This window comes from Apteryx rowi, unplaced genomic scaffold (genome assembly GCF_003343035.1).
Source record: "Apteryx rowi isolate R43461 unplaced genomic scaffold, aptRow1 scaffold_545, whole genome shotgun sequence".
Lineage (NCBI taxonomy): Eukaryota > Metazoa > Chordata > Aves > Apterygiformes > Apterygidae > Apteryx > Apteryx rowi.
The window spans coordinates 509,871-529,020 of record NW_020450811.1 but is presented as its reverse complement, the minus strand read 5'-3'; the positions used below and the strand labels follow the sequence as shown (position 1 = coordinate 529,020).

At 34.9% G+C, this 19,150-nt stretch overlaps 1 protein-coding gene across 3 annotated transcripts in view; it reads right to left on the bottom strand.

Moving 5' to 3' along the window:
* Positions 1-19,150, bottom strand: part of CDH18 (cadherin 18) — a 185,723-nt gene that overhangs the window by 69,769 nt on the left and 96,804 nt on the right. For 2 of the 3 annotated variants that reach the window (XM_026081352.1, XM_026081353.1), the window contains exon 4: positions 3,102-3,269. In XM_026081352.1, the coding sequence (XP_025937137.1) occupies positions 3,102-3,269 (168 nt within the window). Of the gene's footprint in view, positions 1-3,097; positions 3,270-19,150 lie in introns of all 3 variants that reach the window. The other variant, XM_026081354.1, reaches the window with a different exon arrangement.

Here is a 19,150-nt window from a genome sequence, read left to right as displayed (position 1 = left end):
GCATCTGCCTACTGTGATGATCTTGATGCAATCAGAATCTATTCATCCTAAACAAAGCACAACATGCAAAACCTATTCATCCTAAACAAGACCATAGAGAATTAATGAAAGAACAGCAAACAGACAATTCTTATGTAACTCAGTAGACAGAACATTTTCTATCAGACTACTGAAAGAAATGTATATCTATGAAATTAGGGCCCACAATCATCAGTCAAGTAGATCCACCAGTGATAAAACTAACATGAGCTGGGAGATGCTGATTATTGAAGAGCAAAGATCTTTCTATGCAGAGCACTGTCTGTCAGCTTACATATACATATATCATTTATAACTGGACACCCTAAAGAAAGGAAGCTTGTGGTGATGAAGAAAGATAAATTAGTAGTGTACAAAATGCACTGAAGTCATTGATAGGCAAAATGTATTTGAAGTTTCAGATTATCCTCTTCGTGAATTCACAATCACGTGCCTTCTCCTGGGACATACTACTGTGTTTTGCAAGCAGAATTTTTAAACTATATTCCTTATTTCAGAGGTTATTGTTACCATGTATTCAACTCTCTTCCAGAACTGCAGCTATCAGACTGATAAATTTATGCACTAATGTTTCTTCTTCTTAGTCTTTTTGGTATTTTGGAAAACTGCAGCTCTTTTTTTTTTTAGTAATCTCTTTGAAAGAACATCAGCTATATTTTGAATGGACACAGAAAAAACACAGTAAATTCATTTAAGCAGATATATTTATCTCCTCTACTTTTATGTTTTAATTAGATTTTTACAGTGTTTCTTCAAATGTCATAAGGGGGAGAAATCCCACAAACCTTAGTCCATATGCATCTTTAATGAGCATCTATCTTCAAAGACTAAAAAGATTCGATCTTTCAAATATATACAGCAAAGCATACTTCTAAATAAAAGAAATAATAAAAGTGCTCACCAGACGTGCTTTCCAACATGTTCTGAAGTGAAGCACTCCCACAGGTAGATTCAGATTCATAATTCACAAGTATGGCCATTCATAAAAGAAAACTAATCAAAAGGGAGCCTGAGGTATAGCTGAGACTCAGTGTTTCCCGAGGGATCTACACTGGATACATGCAATTTTGGCTAGCACTTCCCTTGAACTCAATTCTGAATGTGACAAACCTCAGTAAGTCTCATTTAGCATACCATCTAATGAGGAAATTGAGGAGAAAGTTAACTCAAAATCATGACATACAAAGAAAAGAGAAGAAAAATAAACACTGAAATTATTTTTATTAGTGTAATGTTCATGTGTTATTTTAATAGTTCACAATGCTGAGATTGCCTGATTTTACATCATCTGTGATGGTTCTGTACTAGTAACATATGTCTGCTTGCAAAGTGTTTCAGTTACACTTGTTGAAAAGGAGTAAAGAAGTAATGTAATAGCCATAGATATGGTATGTGATTCCTATATTAGGAAAAACAGAGCAAGTGTTTGTACTCTACCATACTTGTTCTAGGTATAATATTTTCTGAAATAATACTTTCCGAAAAATTTATGGTTCCCAAATACTTTTTTTTACTTTTGCTTTATTAAAAAAAGTTTTCATTAAAAGTGAAAAGAAATTCTGTTGTTTTCAACGTTATTTTTGCAATTATTAGACTCCCTTAAAATGTACAGAAATAATTTGAAAATTATGTACTTTTTCCATTTCTGAATAAATATTAATGCAGATAAAGGAATTTATGTGCCAATGTACATTTCTGCTTGCCAGTCAGTTTAAYATCCAAACACTTCCACTCAAAATAAATGGTGTAAGCTGGTATATATGGATCTGTTTTGACTTTATTTTGTCCTTGAATTTGCAGAAAAATCAGGATATTTTTCCTAGTTTAACTATATGTTATATTTGTTCAAATATATGCCTTATCTTTTGCCTTTCCAATAGTTAGCAAGTATTAAATATTGTGATGGATGCAATAACAATGCTGTGGAATATAAAACCAAATATACTTTATTTAAGGCAATGTTCCAAAGGCTTTATGTTTTTTATGTGTTCGTGAGGCACAGAAAAAATATTCATTTCTGCATTTATAATGAGCCTTCTTACTGCTTGACCAGATTTTACATAATGTGTATTGCCAGGGAGCTTTGTTTTTCCCTGGAGCTTTGTGATCTTTACTATTGTTTATAAATCTTCTCATTCAAACAGCTTAATGTATTTCCCTGCGGATGTACCTCTAGCTACTAGTCCATTATGTTCTACAAGGGCTCAAACAATGTCTGAGTCCAGATTACAATATTCTTATCGGCCTTGAGCCAATCTGCAAAGGGAAGAAAGTTTAGCTATGCGATTTCATTCTGAAAAGAGTTTTAAAGAAATTGTTGATTGAATTCATAATTCCTAAAAGACTCTAGCTCATGTCAGATCAGTGTGCACACAATGAGCTGGGTACAAATGAATTAGTCCTATTAGCGCCCATATTAGGATATTCTAATACGAGTATTCTCGCTTATACTTTTCATATACACATGTGAGAACATTCAGTTTGACATCAGCATCTACAAATCATTTAATTAGGATAAAGGTAGACTTCACTGTAGGCCTACAAGAGTGAGCAGCAGCAAAGGTTTTGACTGTTTGTAAGGCAAAAAGTAATCCTAAAAGTTTGCATGGGTGTAAGAGAAACAGAAAATGAATCTGACAGATGTGTATGGAAGCGGCCAAATGAATGACAGATTCAATCTTTTAATGTGTCACCTTTTGTTGTTTTGTATCAAGGGAACAATACAATTCACTTACTGGATCAAAATCATATTGTCATGCAGTTTTTGAAATTCTAAAAGGAATGCAGAATAACCCACATATGACAAAAGTATTCCTTTGTCATGCATCTCATTGTTACTCAGTTTTTAATTAAATGGTTTTAATACCCTACTTATGCTATATCTGCATTCCGAGCTTCACCTGAAAACACTGGAAAATCAAAAAATATTGGTGAATACAAACTCTTTCCCAGTTGCCTTCTCCCAGCGAATTTGAACACTAATGGGATTTCACTAATAACTGCTTACTTCACTGAAAATCAACACAATTTTCAAATCAATTATATAGTGAAATTGTACATACTCTGAGGAAACCTGGGTGGGTTGTCATTGACATCAGTGAGTGTGATATTTACAGTTGTTGACCCTGACAGCCCTCCGACCTGCCCAGCCATATCTTTGGCTTGAATGACAACGGAATAATGCTCTCTGGCTTCCCTGTCCATGTTGTGCAAGGCAGTCCTGATGACTCCTGTGGTGGGAAGAAAAAAAAAACAACAGAAAAATCAGGGTTAGCTTCTTATGGCAAAGGAAAGGGCTGGGTATAACCTTTCTTTTCAGGAAAGGTGGGGTGTGAGAGATTTTCTGAAAATGCAAAGCTTTTCTACAAAAAAAATAAGCTGTTTCTGGCTGATATTCAGAATTATAAACCAAGTGGTGACCTCCTGTGTGCAAACAACTAATGAATAATGGATTGCATACCACACTACACAGAGATGCTTGAGAGTGCTCCACTGTTTTTTTTTTAATATAACACTGCCAGATGCTGCAGGGTAGTCAACTTGCTTGAGGATATGAAGAAATTAAAATAATCTATATTACAATATATATAATGATACACTAATAAATATTTAATCCAACTTATATAACATTGCTAGCCAAAAGCTACCCTGCCAAAAGTCCAGTGTTTTCTGATACATGATAATTGTTTAAATATCTGCTTTACAGAAATATTAATGAATGGGAATTCATGCCTCACTGAAGAAGCCTGATTCCTTTATTTTAACAAAAGAAAAGTTATTTCCTGAACACAATGTGGTATTCCTCTTAAAACTACCTAAAAAYTAGATTTTCTTATTTGATAAATCTCAATCACATATGTTTCTATTCATAAGTGTTACTTACCTAATACTTGTCTGCAATGTGAAAGATAAGCTTTTATTCTTTTTACTACTTTATCCAGAGAAAATAAAATTAAAACTGAGTGATTCTATTTATTTTTATGCATCATCATCAGAAACATTTCCTCACATTTAATCAATTACACATGCACAAGCAAAGATTACAGTAAGGGTGCCATAATCACCTCTGTGGGCTGAGTTTCAGCTATGGAACTCTTTTTTGCTCATGATGATGGCTGCAAAAAAACCTCCTGCTGATTTCTTTGATCAAAGGCTGACAGGAACCTCATCAAGTTTAACAAAGGGAAGCACAGAGTCCTGCACCTGCAGAGGAACAGCTCCATGCACCAGTACAGGCTGGGGGCCAACCAGCTGGAAAGCAGCTGTGCAGGAAAGCACCTGGGGGTCCTGGTGGACAAGGTGACCATGGGCCAGCGATGTGCACTTGTGGCAAATAAGACCAACTGCGTCCTGGTTTGCATTAGCAAGAGTGTTCCCAGCAGATCCAGTGAAGTGATCCTTCCCCTCTACTCAGTACTTGTGAGACCCCATCTGGAGTAGTGTCCTGTGCTGGGCTCCCCACTACATAAGAGACATGGACATACTGGAGCAAGTCCAGTGACTAAGACGGTCACAAAGCAAATGACATACAAGGAGAGGCTGAGAGAGCTAGGCCTGTAGATGGCAGAGAAGAAACCTTAGTGCTGTCTACAACTACCACATGGAAGGGTGTAGAGAAGACAGAATCGGATTCTTCTGGGAGGTGCATGGTGATAGGATCAGATGCAATTSGCACAATTCAGAATACGGGAAATTCCACTCAAATATGAGGAAAAAAAATCATAGTGAGAGTAATCAAACAGTGGAAGAGGCTGTCCAGAGAGGTGGTGGGGTCTCCATCCTTGGAGACATTCAAAATGTGACTAGACAAGGCACTCAGCAAGCTGATCTTACTGGACTTCTTTGAGCAGGGGGTAGGTCCCTTCTGACCTAAACTATTTTACGGTTTATAGGGGTGAATGTCAGGAAAACAAATACCCTTTTTTCTTTATAATTTTATAAGTTAATGTCAGTATCATATATCACTTTCCAATTAAACCAAAATTCTCATAATTTTTAAAGTATTTGAAACAAATATAGAAATAAAATAAAAAAACCCAGAAAAATACAGTTAAACACTGTTAAATAAAAAAAAGAAAAATATGTGAAATGTTACATTTATTAACAGTAAACTCTCAAAAATCTAAATTTTTAGCATAACTTAGTTTTGAACTCTTAAACTGAGTGGTTGTTTTAACTGGTAAGAGAATAGAGCATAGCACGATCAAATTTTGCTTCTGGGAAAATTTTAAACATGTAATAGCCATTAAAAAAAATCAGCTTARGAGGAGGAGTCTTGATCTTCTAGGCAATCTGCTGTACTGTATGGTTCCCAAAGTCTGTGATTCACACAATATCAGATGATCCAAAAATAATTTCCAGAATATTACTTTTGTTGTATTTTAAATTAATTTATTTGCATGTCTTCAATAAAACTAATGAGACATTATTACAAGAGAAATGGAGATTTTCATGTATATTATATCATTCTTTCCATCCTATTCTGAAAACAGATCACATTTATAAATAAGTGGACTATACACAAAGAATAATATTTTAAACTGTGTATGTTCCATTTTATCTCAATTTTACACTGTAAGTTCCTTTTTTTCAGAAGCTTAGATTCTGGACAAGCTGGCTAAAAATAATATACCAATGTGTTTTACTTCATCAATGTATTTTTCCTTTATACATTTAAAAATAGATTTTTTCACAAATTTCACCTTAAAAACTGAAAGTAAGCTATCCAAGCACAACATACATATTATATTAGAAAGGCATGGAGACATTTGGATAAAACTACTTTCTCATACAACTGAAATATGCAATTTCATCAAAATCAATAAGCTTCACAAAATCTGTTCTACTTCCTGAAATTTTATTTTACTGAAAAATGGGAACGTAAAAAGTCTTATATCTCAAAACGTCCTGCTTTGACAATTTTCAAATAAATTGTTTCAGTTTTTTACATTGAAATAATCTTTCATGTTGGCATTTCTTCATTCTCATTTTAACGATATAACAGAAATGAAAGTTGAAATAGAAGCCAAATTTATTGGAACTGTTCATGTTTACATACGCACATAGAGGGAGTACGGGATTTTTTTTCTTTTTAAAGCTTCTATTTCAACTGAAAACAGAACGAATTTCACAAAATGGAATATCTGTCTTYCATACAACTTTCATAATTATACTAGTCGCTAAAGTTTTTAAACTATTTCATACAGACAGAAATCTCTCTGAATTTCAGTTCCTCCCTGTTTGCTCTTTGCTCCAAGGGGATACTGTACTGAATCAACTCTTCTAGAGAGTTAATAAGGATGTGTGGAACAAAGTGATTGCTAATCTCTTGCTCTCTCTCACTTGCATCATATTCTTCTTTTCAAATGAAAATGGACAAGTTTTTAATTCCAAAAACTTGAATCCAACATCTAGGATAAGAGGACTGGATTTTAAGTTTGGGGTATGCTGAAGGAAAGGAGATAAGGGAAGGTTTAGTCCTCTCTCTTTCCTCAGTTGAATATACATATATAATTCCTAAAATTACACCATCAGTATGAGCTAGGTAACACCAATGCAGATCCTAATGTTCTATCCTGGTTACTAGCAACTCCACCAATTGTTCAGGCAGCATAGCTCTAAAATCACATATAATTTCAGATTTCTCCAATGAGCCTAAAAGTTGTAAGGTAAACTTCCTTTGTTGTCTTTTCCAAGAAGATAGTATGAAATACTCTAGCAGTTCCTTTTATAGTAGGAATTGCCCCTGAGTATCTTGAGTATATTTGGCAGGGGCTCTTAAACATTACACAAGAAATAGGAAGTTCATAGAAAGGAGGACTATCTCCCTCTCTGAAACTAGGAGGAGAAGAAAACTGCCACAGGTCTTTTGAATTTAAACAAAGCCTAAATCTTGTCTCATACTTGCTAGGCATTACTGCGACCCTGGTAAGTGACTACTTTTTCAGCTATGTTTCATCTCTGTTAAGAAAGCAAGAAAAAAATACAGGGAGTACACATTATGGAGGCACCCCACCTTGTTGCTGGTGTTAGGCAAAGAATTTTTGCTGAAGTTTGATTACTGTGTGAAAAACCATGTACGTGACTTAGCACTTTGGATCTACTGGAGTGGAGGTGTGAAGGGCACCCAGCTATATATATGGACACCTGGACTGCTGAGTCCATTCATACCAAGATCCATCTTAAAATTAGGTTAGAGGTGTCCTCCTACACCTTCCTGCACCTTTCCTGTTCCTTCTACATGGAAGGCTCTCCCAGAGCATATTCTTTTTTCTAACTTCCTAATTTTTTTCAACTCTAAATCATACTAATCTGTTTTTGTGTTTTTCCATCAACTTCAGTGGCTCTTCTTTACCCTAATACATCAGTAAACAACACCCATATCTCTTTTCAGCTCTTGCTGTGGTAGGCTAAACAAATTAGGTTCTTTTAAACCTCTTTTGTGATTTAGGCCCATCATTTCCCTGATAATTCCTATAGTCTTGGACTGCACGTTTTCCAATTTGAATTTATCTTCCTTGGATATAGATCACGAGAACCCTACCTACGTTACATCACATTGTTTATTCATCTGCAATTGATTGACTAATATACCAAGGACTTTCTCCTCCAACAACACTTCCAAATTAATGAGACTACAGTTATTGTAGATAGTCTTGTAATTAGTCCTATAACATGGCCTTTAACATTGTACTATTACATTTCATTCCATTCTTATTGCTCTTGACCTCAAAGTCATAAACTCTTCCTCTGTATTGACAATTCCTCACAACTTTTTGCCATCAGAAAATTTCATCAGCACAGGCCTGCATTTATCCTCAAAACATCACACAAAATTGACCAAGAAGAAAATTGAGGTGTCAGGCTCTGAAAAAAGATTGATATTTCTACTACTTTGGATAGTTTCTTTTCTTTCCTCTTTCCCAGCACCTTTGGATTTGAGAAAGCCCTGAAAATAATTATATTTTTGGCAAGTTCTACTTCCTTCTCTCTGAACCCATTCATGTTACTGAATCCCAATCAATTCCTGTTTTTTTCAGGTTTTCCTCTTGTAAGCTACTTCTAAACTCTGTGGCATCTAACAACGTATTATGTTGTCATTTTTAGTGTTCTGTGTAGAAACATTTTATTAGCATGTAGGAAGAGCTACAGCTAAAGGCTCGACTGTAACTGACACTGTAAAAATCAAGATTTTTTAAATTCAAGTGCAGACAATTATTAAGAAAATGTCCACCACAGCTAAGTGTTTAACTGCGTACTTATCTGGTGCATTTTAAGTAATTCATCAAAACCTTTTTTATATTCAGTAACCAATGGAGACTTTTAATTGGCTTTCTCTTACGGCCAACTTCTGCATGATGTGTCAATACAACCTTCCCAGAATAAACCATAGTTCATTTTAATGTGGTCTCCTTAGCTCAAGGGTTTCCTATTTAGTGAAAAAAAAAAAAAAATAGTTTCACTTTAACAACAACCTAGTTTGTTGTGTGCAAGTTAATTTTTTTGTATGGGAAATAATCATTCTGTTGTTAGACCATGAGCCTGGTCATTAGAGATTTTCTGAAGGGCCAGCAGGTCATACTAGATCCACACATACTCTAATTTCTCATGTGTCTATCTTACCATAACCACAAACACTAAACTGTTCAAATATACTTTTAAATATCTACGTAATAAACAATTATATATGTGATTTGACTAATTACTGAGGAAAACTGTTACAAAATTACTGTTACAGGAAGCACTGGAATATGTTAATTTCATTCATATTATTTTGACTTTGTGAATAAAAGTTCTATTTCTGCCACTGCTTTGATTTAGAATATGTGGTTAGCTTATTTGATTTTATTACAACCTAATGCTCTGAATATATTGTATATACTAAAATACATCTCTAAATCTAATATTATTCTACCCTGAGAGAATTAGACACATCTCCTTTAAGAGAAAGAAGTATTTTTTTGTGTGTTTTTTTGCCTTTTAGGACAAATACTGAGCAAGCACAAGTCTTAAGCATATGCATTTCTTTTTTCTTAAATTTCAAAATTAATTTCAAATTTGGAACTCCCAATGAAATCAAAGAGATTTTGACCATACTCCAAATTCCGAATGCTTCTGTAACATAGGTGTTTTTAATCTAGGCCTCTGAGTCAGATCTGCTGTATATAAAGAACATCATACATTTTGTTCCTGACCAGGACATCACTAGTCAGAACTTCACGGCTAAAAGTCAAAGAACTTCAGCAATGACACTTAGTTGTCAATTTTCTTCTATGGTCATGATTATAGTACTGAAAGACAGTATGTCCTTCTGCAAAAAGCATTACTTTCTTAAAGAGAATTATCACTGAAGTAAAATACATGAATACAACACTGAGATACAACTGTTGCAATACAACAGAAATTGCTGAAAAACAAACATTTTTTCAACAGAAAATTGTAAGAATTTGGTAAGAAAATGGTAAATAACTTGGTTAGAATACAGTGTTTCATTTGATTAAAAGCAAATGGGATTAATTGGACTGGTTATATTATAATGGATACCAATAGGAAAAAAATCTACCCAATCTGCTCTTAATAACTAAAGCCTTCTCAAAAGTCTTGATGAGTAACAGCCTGAAATTACAAAACCAAAAAAGCTAGTGCTGAAGCCTCCTGCATTAAGGAACTTGAAGAATGTGTCCCCGCCTGAGTGAAAAATACAGTAATTTACCTGGCAATTGCATGGATGCCAAATGTAATCATAGCACCTTACAATGTTTTCATAATGAAAAGCACAAAGAAATGAATTAAATGAAGACCCTTCTGCCATGCTGCCTGCCAGCGAGCAGACAAGAAACTCTAATCTGCCATATGCAATTGCTGCAAATCAAAGCAACATCTATTACAGAATGGCCATAGCAACCGGCCACCCTAGCTGAGCAAGAAGCTGTCATTCTTTTCCTTGCCAGTAGTTAAAGCAGATATATATGGATGCCTGGTTTGTCAGTTCTGTTACAGTTAATATTGCTCACAGGCTTTTAAACTACTTTTCTCTCAGTCTTTTGCAGGCTGGTTGAATCAGCAGGGCATTATCATCAGGAAAGTTTTTCTGCTGAAGTGTTTTATTTGTTCCACTGTCTTCAAATTGCTGCTACTTCCAAATCACTCTGCTCTGGAAGAAGTATTTTCTGGATTTAGTGGTAGAGGATTGCTGGTTTATACCACTGTGACTGTAGTCATTCCTGTAAACATCAACTTTGCACTTAGGCCCAGACATCTGCACCAAATGCACCAGCTAATTTAGAATCTAAACAAAACCTACTTTTTTGACACAAACCTCTTTATCTAACCACACAGTTCATTATACTGCTTGGTAAAACACTTCAAAAGAACATAACGCTTTGTAACACAAACAGCTATCCAAAATACAACTAGACAACTGCTTAAGGGGTAATAACAGCAGTCTAGGGGTATTATGCAGAAACATGTAAACTAGCAGAGACTACAGTAGCACTGGAATCAGAAGCAGCTGCAGAGTGAATCATGTACCTCAATCCTAAGCCTTGCTGACAGCCCAGGTGTTGCACTGATGTTGCTATGCTGCTTCCAAACCCAAGCTCTTTTTAGTAACGTGTGTCCGGTGTGGCACTGTACGGCTGTAAAGGCACGGGTGTCTTTTCATTGTTCTGCTGTGCTGTATAGACATGGCACCCTATTGTCGGAGGATCTCTGTGCTGGCTGGACAGTAAACTTGAGTTTATGTGCGCATCTCCAGTGGCCTCTGGTGGGTTTTATGGCTATAACTGAACTATGGTATCTAAATATTTGTTTCTGTCTTTAAAGGTAGCAGGGAAGAGTTAATTGTGTTGGGTAAAATAGGTGTTACTGTGGTAAAGACAGGAGGGAAATATATTTTAATAGAAACAGTGGACATAAAACAGAATGAAGTCCTTCTGTCATAATAGCTTTAAAATAAAATACGGAGTCATTAGACTTAAGCTGGGCCCAGTAAGACGTACAGCATCAACTACTTAAATATTTTCAAGCCAAAGGAAACCAGCTTTCATAACCATCTACACAAAACAGGCATGAGCTAGAAAATAAGAGAACAAATGGTCTCTTTCAGCTTCCAAAAATATTTTCAGATGCTCTAAAAAAAGCCAGTGGCCGTGGACAGCAGAGTCACTGGTAGCCAGAAACCTGACTGTTCTTTTTCTATATGGCAAAGAAATTAATATTTTCTTCCAAACACATTATTATTGAACACATTACCTGGATTAAGACCTAATTAGGTACAGCTTTTGTAATTATTCAGAAACTTTAAAATTTAGACTCCTTTTAAGCAACATTCATTTCCTTTAAATGAAACCTCTAAGTGGAGATTAGAGGACATAACCTGATACATCCACAGTTAAAATACAATCTTCCAAAAACTAAGATCTTCAAGCTTAATGGTGAATTCTTTATCCAATGTTGTTACTGTGTTAAAAACCAAATGGGACCACCAGGTCTCCTCTAGAATGCAGGACATCATTAACAAAATTACAGCTGTCTTAACCCAGCAGTTTGATTATGGGTAAAGCACATCCTCCTGAAAGCATATAATTTTGTACTGAAGAGATCAAGAGGTAGAAAAAGACACCTAATTCCTTGTCAGAATATTCCAGTTGTTAACCATAAAGTCAAAGATCTGCCCTTTATTTGGTGGTGTGCACTTTCAATTTCAAATCATTGACTCGTTACCCTCTTTCAGACCTTTACTTCTTGGTATTTTTCCTTATATGGATCCTATCATACTCTCACAAAGCTAACAGTCTTTTTGCTAAACTAAATAGTAAATACTTTTCACTGTAAAACCTTTACTCACACTTGTAAGTTTTATTTTTTGCTCTTTTCAGCTTTCCAAGATTAAAAAAAAAATACAATGAAACAATTACTGATATTTCAATAATGATCTCCCCTCCTTCCCTACCATCCCAGTATCAACCTCTGATGTAAATTTAAATTTCCTAAACTTTTGTGATTTTTAAAAATATATTTAAGGATTGAATAATTCCTTTTTTTGGCTCAGTATTGCTTTGGGAACTCCTTTTRTGCTGCTTTGCTTTTATATAGTTTACTGAGTCACAGTTCTCCTGGATACAATTCTACCTTCCTCAGTCACGTTGTAAATTCCTGTTCCCTCCCTGTATACTTTTGCATTTTATTGCATTAAGTGGCTCAGCTAATCAAGCAATCCAGGTTGTTCTGCCCAAATGTCCCGTTCTCATCCTTATTCATCATTCTGCAAAAATTTTACCAGCAGTAGTCCTATATATACTTTTAAATCATACATAGGTCTTATACCAATACCTGTAGAATCTGGCTGGAATCTCTTTTCCTTCATGTTGACACTGCCTTGACAAGAACTTTTGCTATCTCTCAGTTACCCAGTTCATATCCAGTTAGTATGTGCTTTGTTGCTACTATTTATTGCTATTTATTTAATTTGAATGGCATTGTGACAATAAAGTAAATTAAAAGTCTACTACCACTATGCAGTTATCTTTATCAACATAACTTTTAATTTCATAAAAGAATGAAATCAGGTTTCTTTAACACGACCCATTTTCCATAACACCATGTTGAAAGGCATTCTTTATATTTTTATTTTTTACTGGCTAAATTCTTCCTCTCTCAGCTCTTCTGGTTTTTTTTGCCTAAGATTGCCAGCCTAATGTAACAGGTTTCATTTTGCTAGGCCTTTCAGAAAACTGGCACACATTTACATTCTGCAGATGTTCCGGAATTTCCCTAGAAATTCAGGATTTATTAAAAATGAACATTAGTGGGACCAAAACTGCATTAGCTAGGTCTTAACAAACTCAAGCTGTGAAGTCTGTTTCTTTGAAAATGATTTTCCCAGGGAGATGTGACACAGCATCTTTCTCAGCTACTGTTAAAACTGTATGGTGTAATGATCATCCGTATGTTATAAATACATGTAATTCTGCTTCTTTCCAAATACAGGATGGATCTAACTTTTTTCTGTACCATTACTAACAATGTTATCATCTTCATCTAGTCATGATCCTATCATTGCTGCATTTCCTTTTTTTTCCCCCTACCATCTAACAGCTTTCTGAAAGAGCAGCCTTCTAATCTCCATTAACTTGCCATTAGCTTCCAGTGACTTCAGATTTCTTTATCAATGTTCTCCACTTGGTAATTTCTAATTGCTATATTTTCTTAGCTGTTTGTTATTCAGGGATAATCTAACAACCTTCATGGTTTTGGGACTGAACAATGATTATTATCCTCCATGAATCTAATCCTCTTTCCAGAAGACTCAAAGTAACATTTTCTAGGTTATATCTTCAGGAAAAATATGAAAATTCTGCCAATTTTTTGAAGTGTAGATTCTGAAAAGCTTTCATAAAAGGGCTAATTTATGCTTTTCCAGAATTCATTTATCAAACTGTTATGCCCTTCTGAATATGTGTAAGTTGTTCTTTTGAAATATTAATTGTACATGATAAATTCCTATGAATTTTCAGAAAACAAAACAGAGTTAAACTTCCTTTCAGCCAAATCCCCTATCTGAGAGTTTTTGACCACTCCTAAAATTGCTTCTCTGTTTATTAAGGATTTTATTTTTCTCCAAACAAAACCCTTGGAGATGAGGAGTGGAGGACTAAAAGAAAGCATTAAAAAGATTGGCTTAAAAAAATTACTGTATCTAGTAGCAACATGCCACTATATACTAGTTCTCCTTATATATGTGCATGATAAAGTGCTCATTCAGTTTAGAACAGAGGACACTTCAATGGTCTGGCTCTGAATCATATCATTTCCCTGGAACTGAATCCTGAATCAGTGGCATTTCCACAGTTCTGAAGAAAAGTACGGTTAGGTGCAGACAGGGCTGCATGCTCAGACCCTCCAACCTGAACGATCAGATTCTAGGGGTCAAACTCTGATGCGTTCCTAACACCGCAGGAGGTGTGTCCGGCAGGTAGAGCAGCATGAGGAAAGCCTAGAGAAGTGTGATGCTCCTGCTGTGTTGAAATTTTACTTTTTTTTTGACAATTCATTTAAAAATGTATTTAAAAGCAAAGAAGATTCTGTGTCCTAATTAGAAAAAAACAAGTGGATAATCTGTTTGCTCAAAACTGATAGCAAGTGAGTGCTAGCTGTATAAACAAGTATTTACAGTAGTATGTTTAAGGTAGCTATGAAATATATCTAGATTGAGATATACAGGATTAACAGATAAGTTTACTGCTGCCTAGATATTGAGAACTTCTCCATAACAGATTATTTCTCAAGTAGGCAGGAAGGGGGAACAAGCAAATGATATGTGTATTAAGATAAGGCAAGGGCACAGAATGTTGGAAGGGAGGAAATTATTCATTAAGGGTGATTTCTTCAGAGTATGAACTTCTCAGAGATGTACTTAATCTCTGGTAAGAAGAAACAACCCTATGACAAGAGAGGAACAAAACAATTAAGTAAAAAGGGGATGTGTTAAGTAACCTCTGAACATAGCAGATGGGAATTAAGTACAGGAATCTTCTCAAAGGAAATCCCATTTGACAAGAAAGACAGAGCTTAGACCTAACTGAAAACGGCCTGCTTATATTCACAAATTTGGTAATGCTCCTCTCTTAAAATAGCAGTCATTACTATCAGTAGCAAACACTGCTTCTAATAATGCCACCTACTTATCCACATCAAAATTTATTTAATCTGTAGTTTGAATGAAAAAGACAAAATAAGAGAGCTGAAGGTTAAAGCTGCTTATATTTCACCCATAATCCGTAGCTCCTTAGTACTTCCTTCATAATGGAAAGAAAAATAAAGATGGAGTCACAGACTTAACTTCACATTTCTCACCTATCACTTATTATTAAATTAGACCTCTGTGCAAATTAAATTTAACTTTTTGTCTTCAGTAAGTATATGATAATGTATCTAAATAACTGGAGGTAATTAACACAGTTGCCCATGATGTTGAATAATACTGTGGTCTCTTTTCAAAGTGGGTCACCTTGATAATAGGGACAAAATGAGAGACAAGCATTACAGACATGAGAAAAAAGCTCTCAGGGTCAAAATGGTATCCGGATGATTGAAAACTGAACGTAACATACAGTCTTGGAAAGATTCTACATTTGAACAAAACTTCATGTGCTAATTAATTACAACTGACAGACTGTGCCTAGATAAGTCAGATATTTGCTACTAAGACAGCCTGCTTAGCCAACAGACCAAGAATGTGTTCTTTTCTCCCCATGATACTTATTACTTGCCCATGGGCATGCCACTTAACTTCAATGCCTCTGACCTATGTATAACATGTTTATGACCTTATAGTACTACTGCAGAGATTGCTAAGTGATTGTTATAAAGCATTTAGAGGACAACTTTACTCAACCCTTAAGCACGCTTCTTTGTAAATTTTAAGTGCAAGTGAAATACCATGAGATTGGTGTCAATTTGGAAAGGTGAAACACTTTTCGCATGTATAACTTAGACAGTTGAATAGCACTGAAACTATTTCTGCTTGATGAGTTATGCTTGTGGCTATGAAAGCTAATGTCTGTTCAAATCACAAGCATCAAATTGAACAATCCAAGCCCAATCAGCAAAATTTCTTCATTTTGGAAGTTGTGTTAGTACCAGATTTAGTACATCAGAGTATATAAATATATGTGACAACTACCTTACAAACTTGATCAATTGGTTTTCTTACAGGTCCTTCAACAAAAAAACCTACCAAAATAAAATATTATTGTAATATTTTCTGCAAAAACATTATAACCAACACAAATCTATAAATTCATTGAATGCTTATTACTTTTAACAAAGTACCAATCTGTTCCCACAATGCTGCAAATAAGTTTAACCCCATCCCATAGGAAGAAAAAGTATCTTCAGAACTGCACTCCGGGTAAACAGAACGCTGACTAAGGAATCATATCACATATAGGTATTTTTGAACCCAAAAATGTGTCTGTAGTAGAATAAAGCATACCACAGCTTTCATAACTTTCTGATACACACAAGAAAAGATGTTGATGATATGTAGATAAAATATTAAGAAATCAGAGAATAAGCCTTCTTGGAGGTATCTTCACAGAGGTTATATTTTCTTTCTTAGACCCAACACCCACAAAATCTTTGTCTATTAGGTGACATAATAGATAGCTATTGACTTCTGTTGAGATTCAATCAGAATTATTGACCTGAGAGTTAAATATTGATCTAGTCAGAGAAAAGATAAATCTGTACCTGGAGGTTCAATAAATCTTAAAGTTGCTGAAAACAGAGATCTGTGTTGTTTCATTGTTACAGGTGCACTGCTACAAAGAAAACGACTACTGAATTAGCGAAGTGTTGTAGCTTGTTTAAAAAAGACCCCTCACACTATGATAAATTAAAAATCATAATAAGGTCAGACACAACATAAAATATAATCACTTCATGAGAGGAGACAATTTTATAAGTTGTTTCTCTTTTTGCTTTGACCGACTATATTATGCTGCAAGGCAGTCAGCCTGGAAGTATTAGTATCAAAACCCTCCTCATATCGAAACTGAACCTTGTCCACATTTGAAACTATTCTGCATTAGACAAAGCATGAATTTGAAAATACAAGCATTGTCCCTGAAAAGCTCTGTATGGAGACAGCTGTGTTTAGGAATAACTCCACATAAGCTTTGCCATCAACTTTGGGAAAGCCAGGACTTCGTCTCAGATCCCATAGTGAGGAAAGATACACAACTTCATGAACTAAGTCACAAGCATCACAATTTTAGATACTGCATATTACAAACTTCTATGCTGGGTACTGTGAAGAAAATATCCTTTTCCTGTCTCCTACTACTACCTACCTTTCTCAGCTACAGTCTTTAAAAAATACAATAATAGTTTTCAGGTTTCAATTACTTCTTTGAAAAAACATTGAAACCTATTAACTAATAATTTGATCTCATTGATCAATCAGCAACCAGCTTCACAAACCTCACTCATTTACATGACCCCTTCTAATGTACACAATATTTATATAGTTGAATACAAAATTACAAATGTACCTTTTCAAGCTCTGTAAAGGTAAATTAAAATACACAAAATGAATTAAAGTGAGTCTGCATAACCGGGATATTTTAAGTGTCTCAAACTTTTACATAGTTTGGTTATGCGTTGGCAACATAACATACTGTAATATTTCAAACCTACACTRAATCAGCATTAGCTGTTTAAATCTTCTACAAAATTTCCACAAGGTAATTTTTACTGATTGGAATGACATGCCAAAATATTTGAGGATATTACTGAAAGACAGCTTACAATAATTAAAATGAGTATGAACAAAAGTTTCAGTTCTGACCCTAGAGGAATTCCTGATACCACTATTTTCTGTCTGTCTTGACCAAAGGTGAAGATTTGAAATACAAAACTTTTGCAGATATAAACATTTTGGAAGATCTAAAAAATGAAATAAAAATACTTTCCAAATTCACCAATTTTTTCAAAAAAGAATTTCCTGGAAAGCACTAAAAATGGTATTTTCAATGAATCTAATTCTCTGGATAATTAATTAGTGATCTGCACAGGGCAAGAAAACAGATCAAGAGCAGAGTCACAGTGACTCTACTGAATTGTACCTTGTGTGATTATTTGCCTCATGTGGGTTTGCAATGAATCAAAAATGTGGACATATAATACTCTATATCTGAGATCCTTTCAAGAGGACATAGATTTTTCTAAAATTGTTGTATTCTTTCCATTCCATATAAAATACCTACAATAGGATAAAATAGATAAAAGAGAAAAGGACTAAATTGATTTGAGATTTGGTACAAAGAATCAATGACTTTACCGAATGTATGTTCTAACTGGTGATGTGAAGGTTTATCCCAACTCATTCAAAGCAAGCTGCAAAATGATCACTGGAAAATTATGCATTCAATAAAAAGTGCAGTAAGTCTCTCTTCCTTGACATTACTGACCTTAAATTGGACTATTACTGTAGCTTTCCAATATGAATGGCAAATAAAAAAGAATATGATTAACTCTTTTGCTAAGATCTAGGAGGAAGCAGCCTGCCTAGTTAAAATCCAGTCCTTCATGTTACGTAGCTAATGTGAAGGCTAACTTCTTATTCTTAATCTAATTGTGCTTGAGCACTATAGCATGGGCTATATAAAAGTCCGCCCAATCTCTAATTACAATGACAGAGTAAAACAGATTCAGAGCAGTATACCAGTTTTCACTGTGAATTTCTTTGACCATTTTTCTATTACCAAACCAAACACAGAAGCAGATTACTGTCCTTGTGTTTCCTTCATATATGCTTGCAGAGGAAGTCCTTTCTCTGAATATGATCTACAATAGCAAGCATTTCTCTATATCCATAGCTCACCCTTCTAAATCTCCAGAATGCCTTGGGGTAATATGAAACAGTGTGCCTAAAATATGGGGTAGATACAGTGTACCTACATGTATGGTAACTTATATGTAAATAAAAAAAGAGCATTTCATCTCCAGGACTAGGCGAGAACCTATAAAATCCATGGAATCAGGCCAGCCATAAAGAATCCTAATTAGAGTGCACAGGAGATTTCCTTGTGCAGAAAATGCAGTAATTATGGCTTGCCATGTTTGGAAGCACTAAAAGTGTTTTTCATGTCTGCTCTTCTTAAGATCTTCTTAAAGTACATACGTGAAGAAGGTGAGCAGGAGTTCACATTGTTGATCTTGATCTGGAATACACCCACGTGTTTCAAATAAGAATAATGAAGCTATGCTGATTTACATCAGTAAAGAATCTCATCATTTATTTTTAGGCAAAAAGCTTCTTACCACGATTAGGGCTGTCAATCTAGTACTCTAGTTGATGAGGAGGAGTTAATTCTGCAGGAGTTAATGGGGAGGGGAGCTCATATCAGGGAAGACTGCATTATATGAGCAAGGCTGCAGTTATAGCACTTGAGAATCTGACCAATAATTATAGTTATTTATACCATAGCCTCTTCAAACCACACCTGAAGATTAAAATAGACATTTGTGAATGTGTATGTTAAGGTAAATGTTAGGGATAGGAAACAGATTGCATGCCTCCTTGGGCCTTTAGATTCCTCTTAAG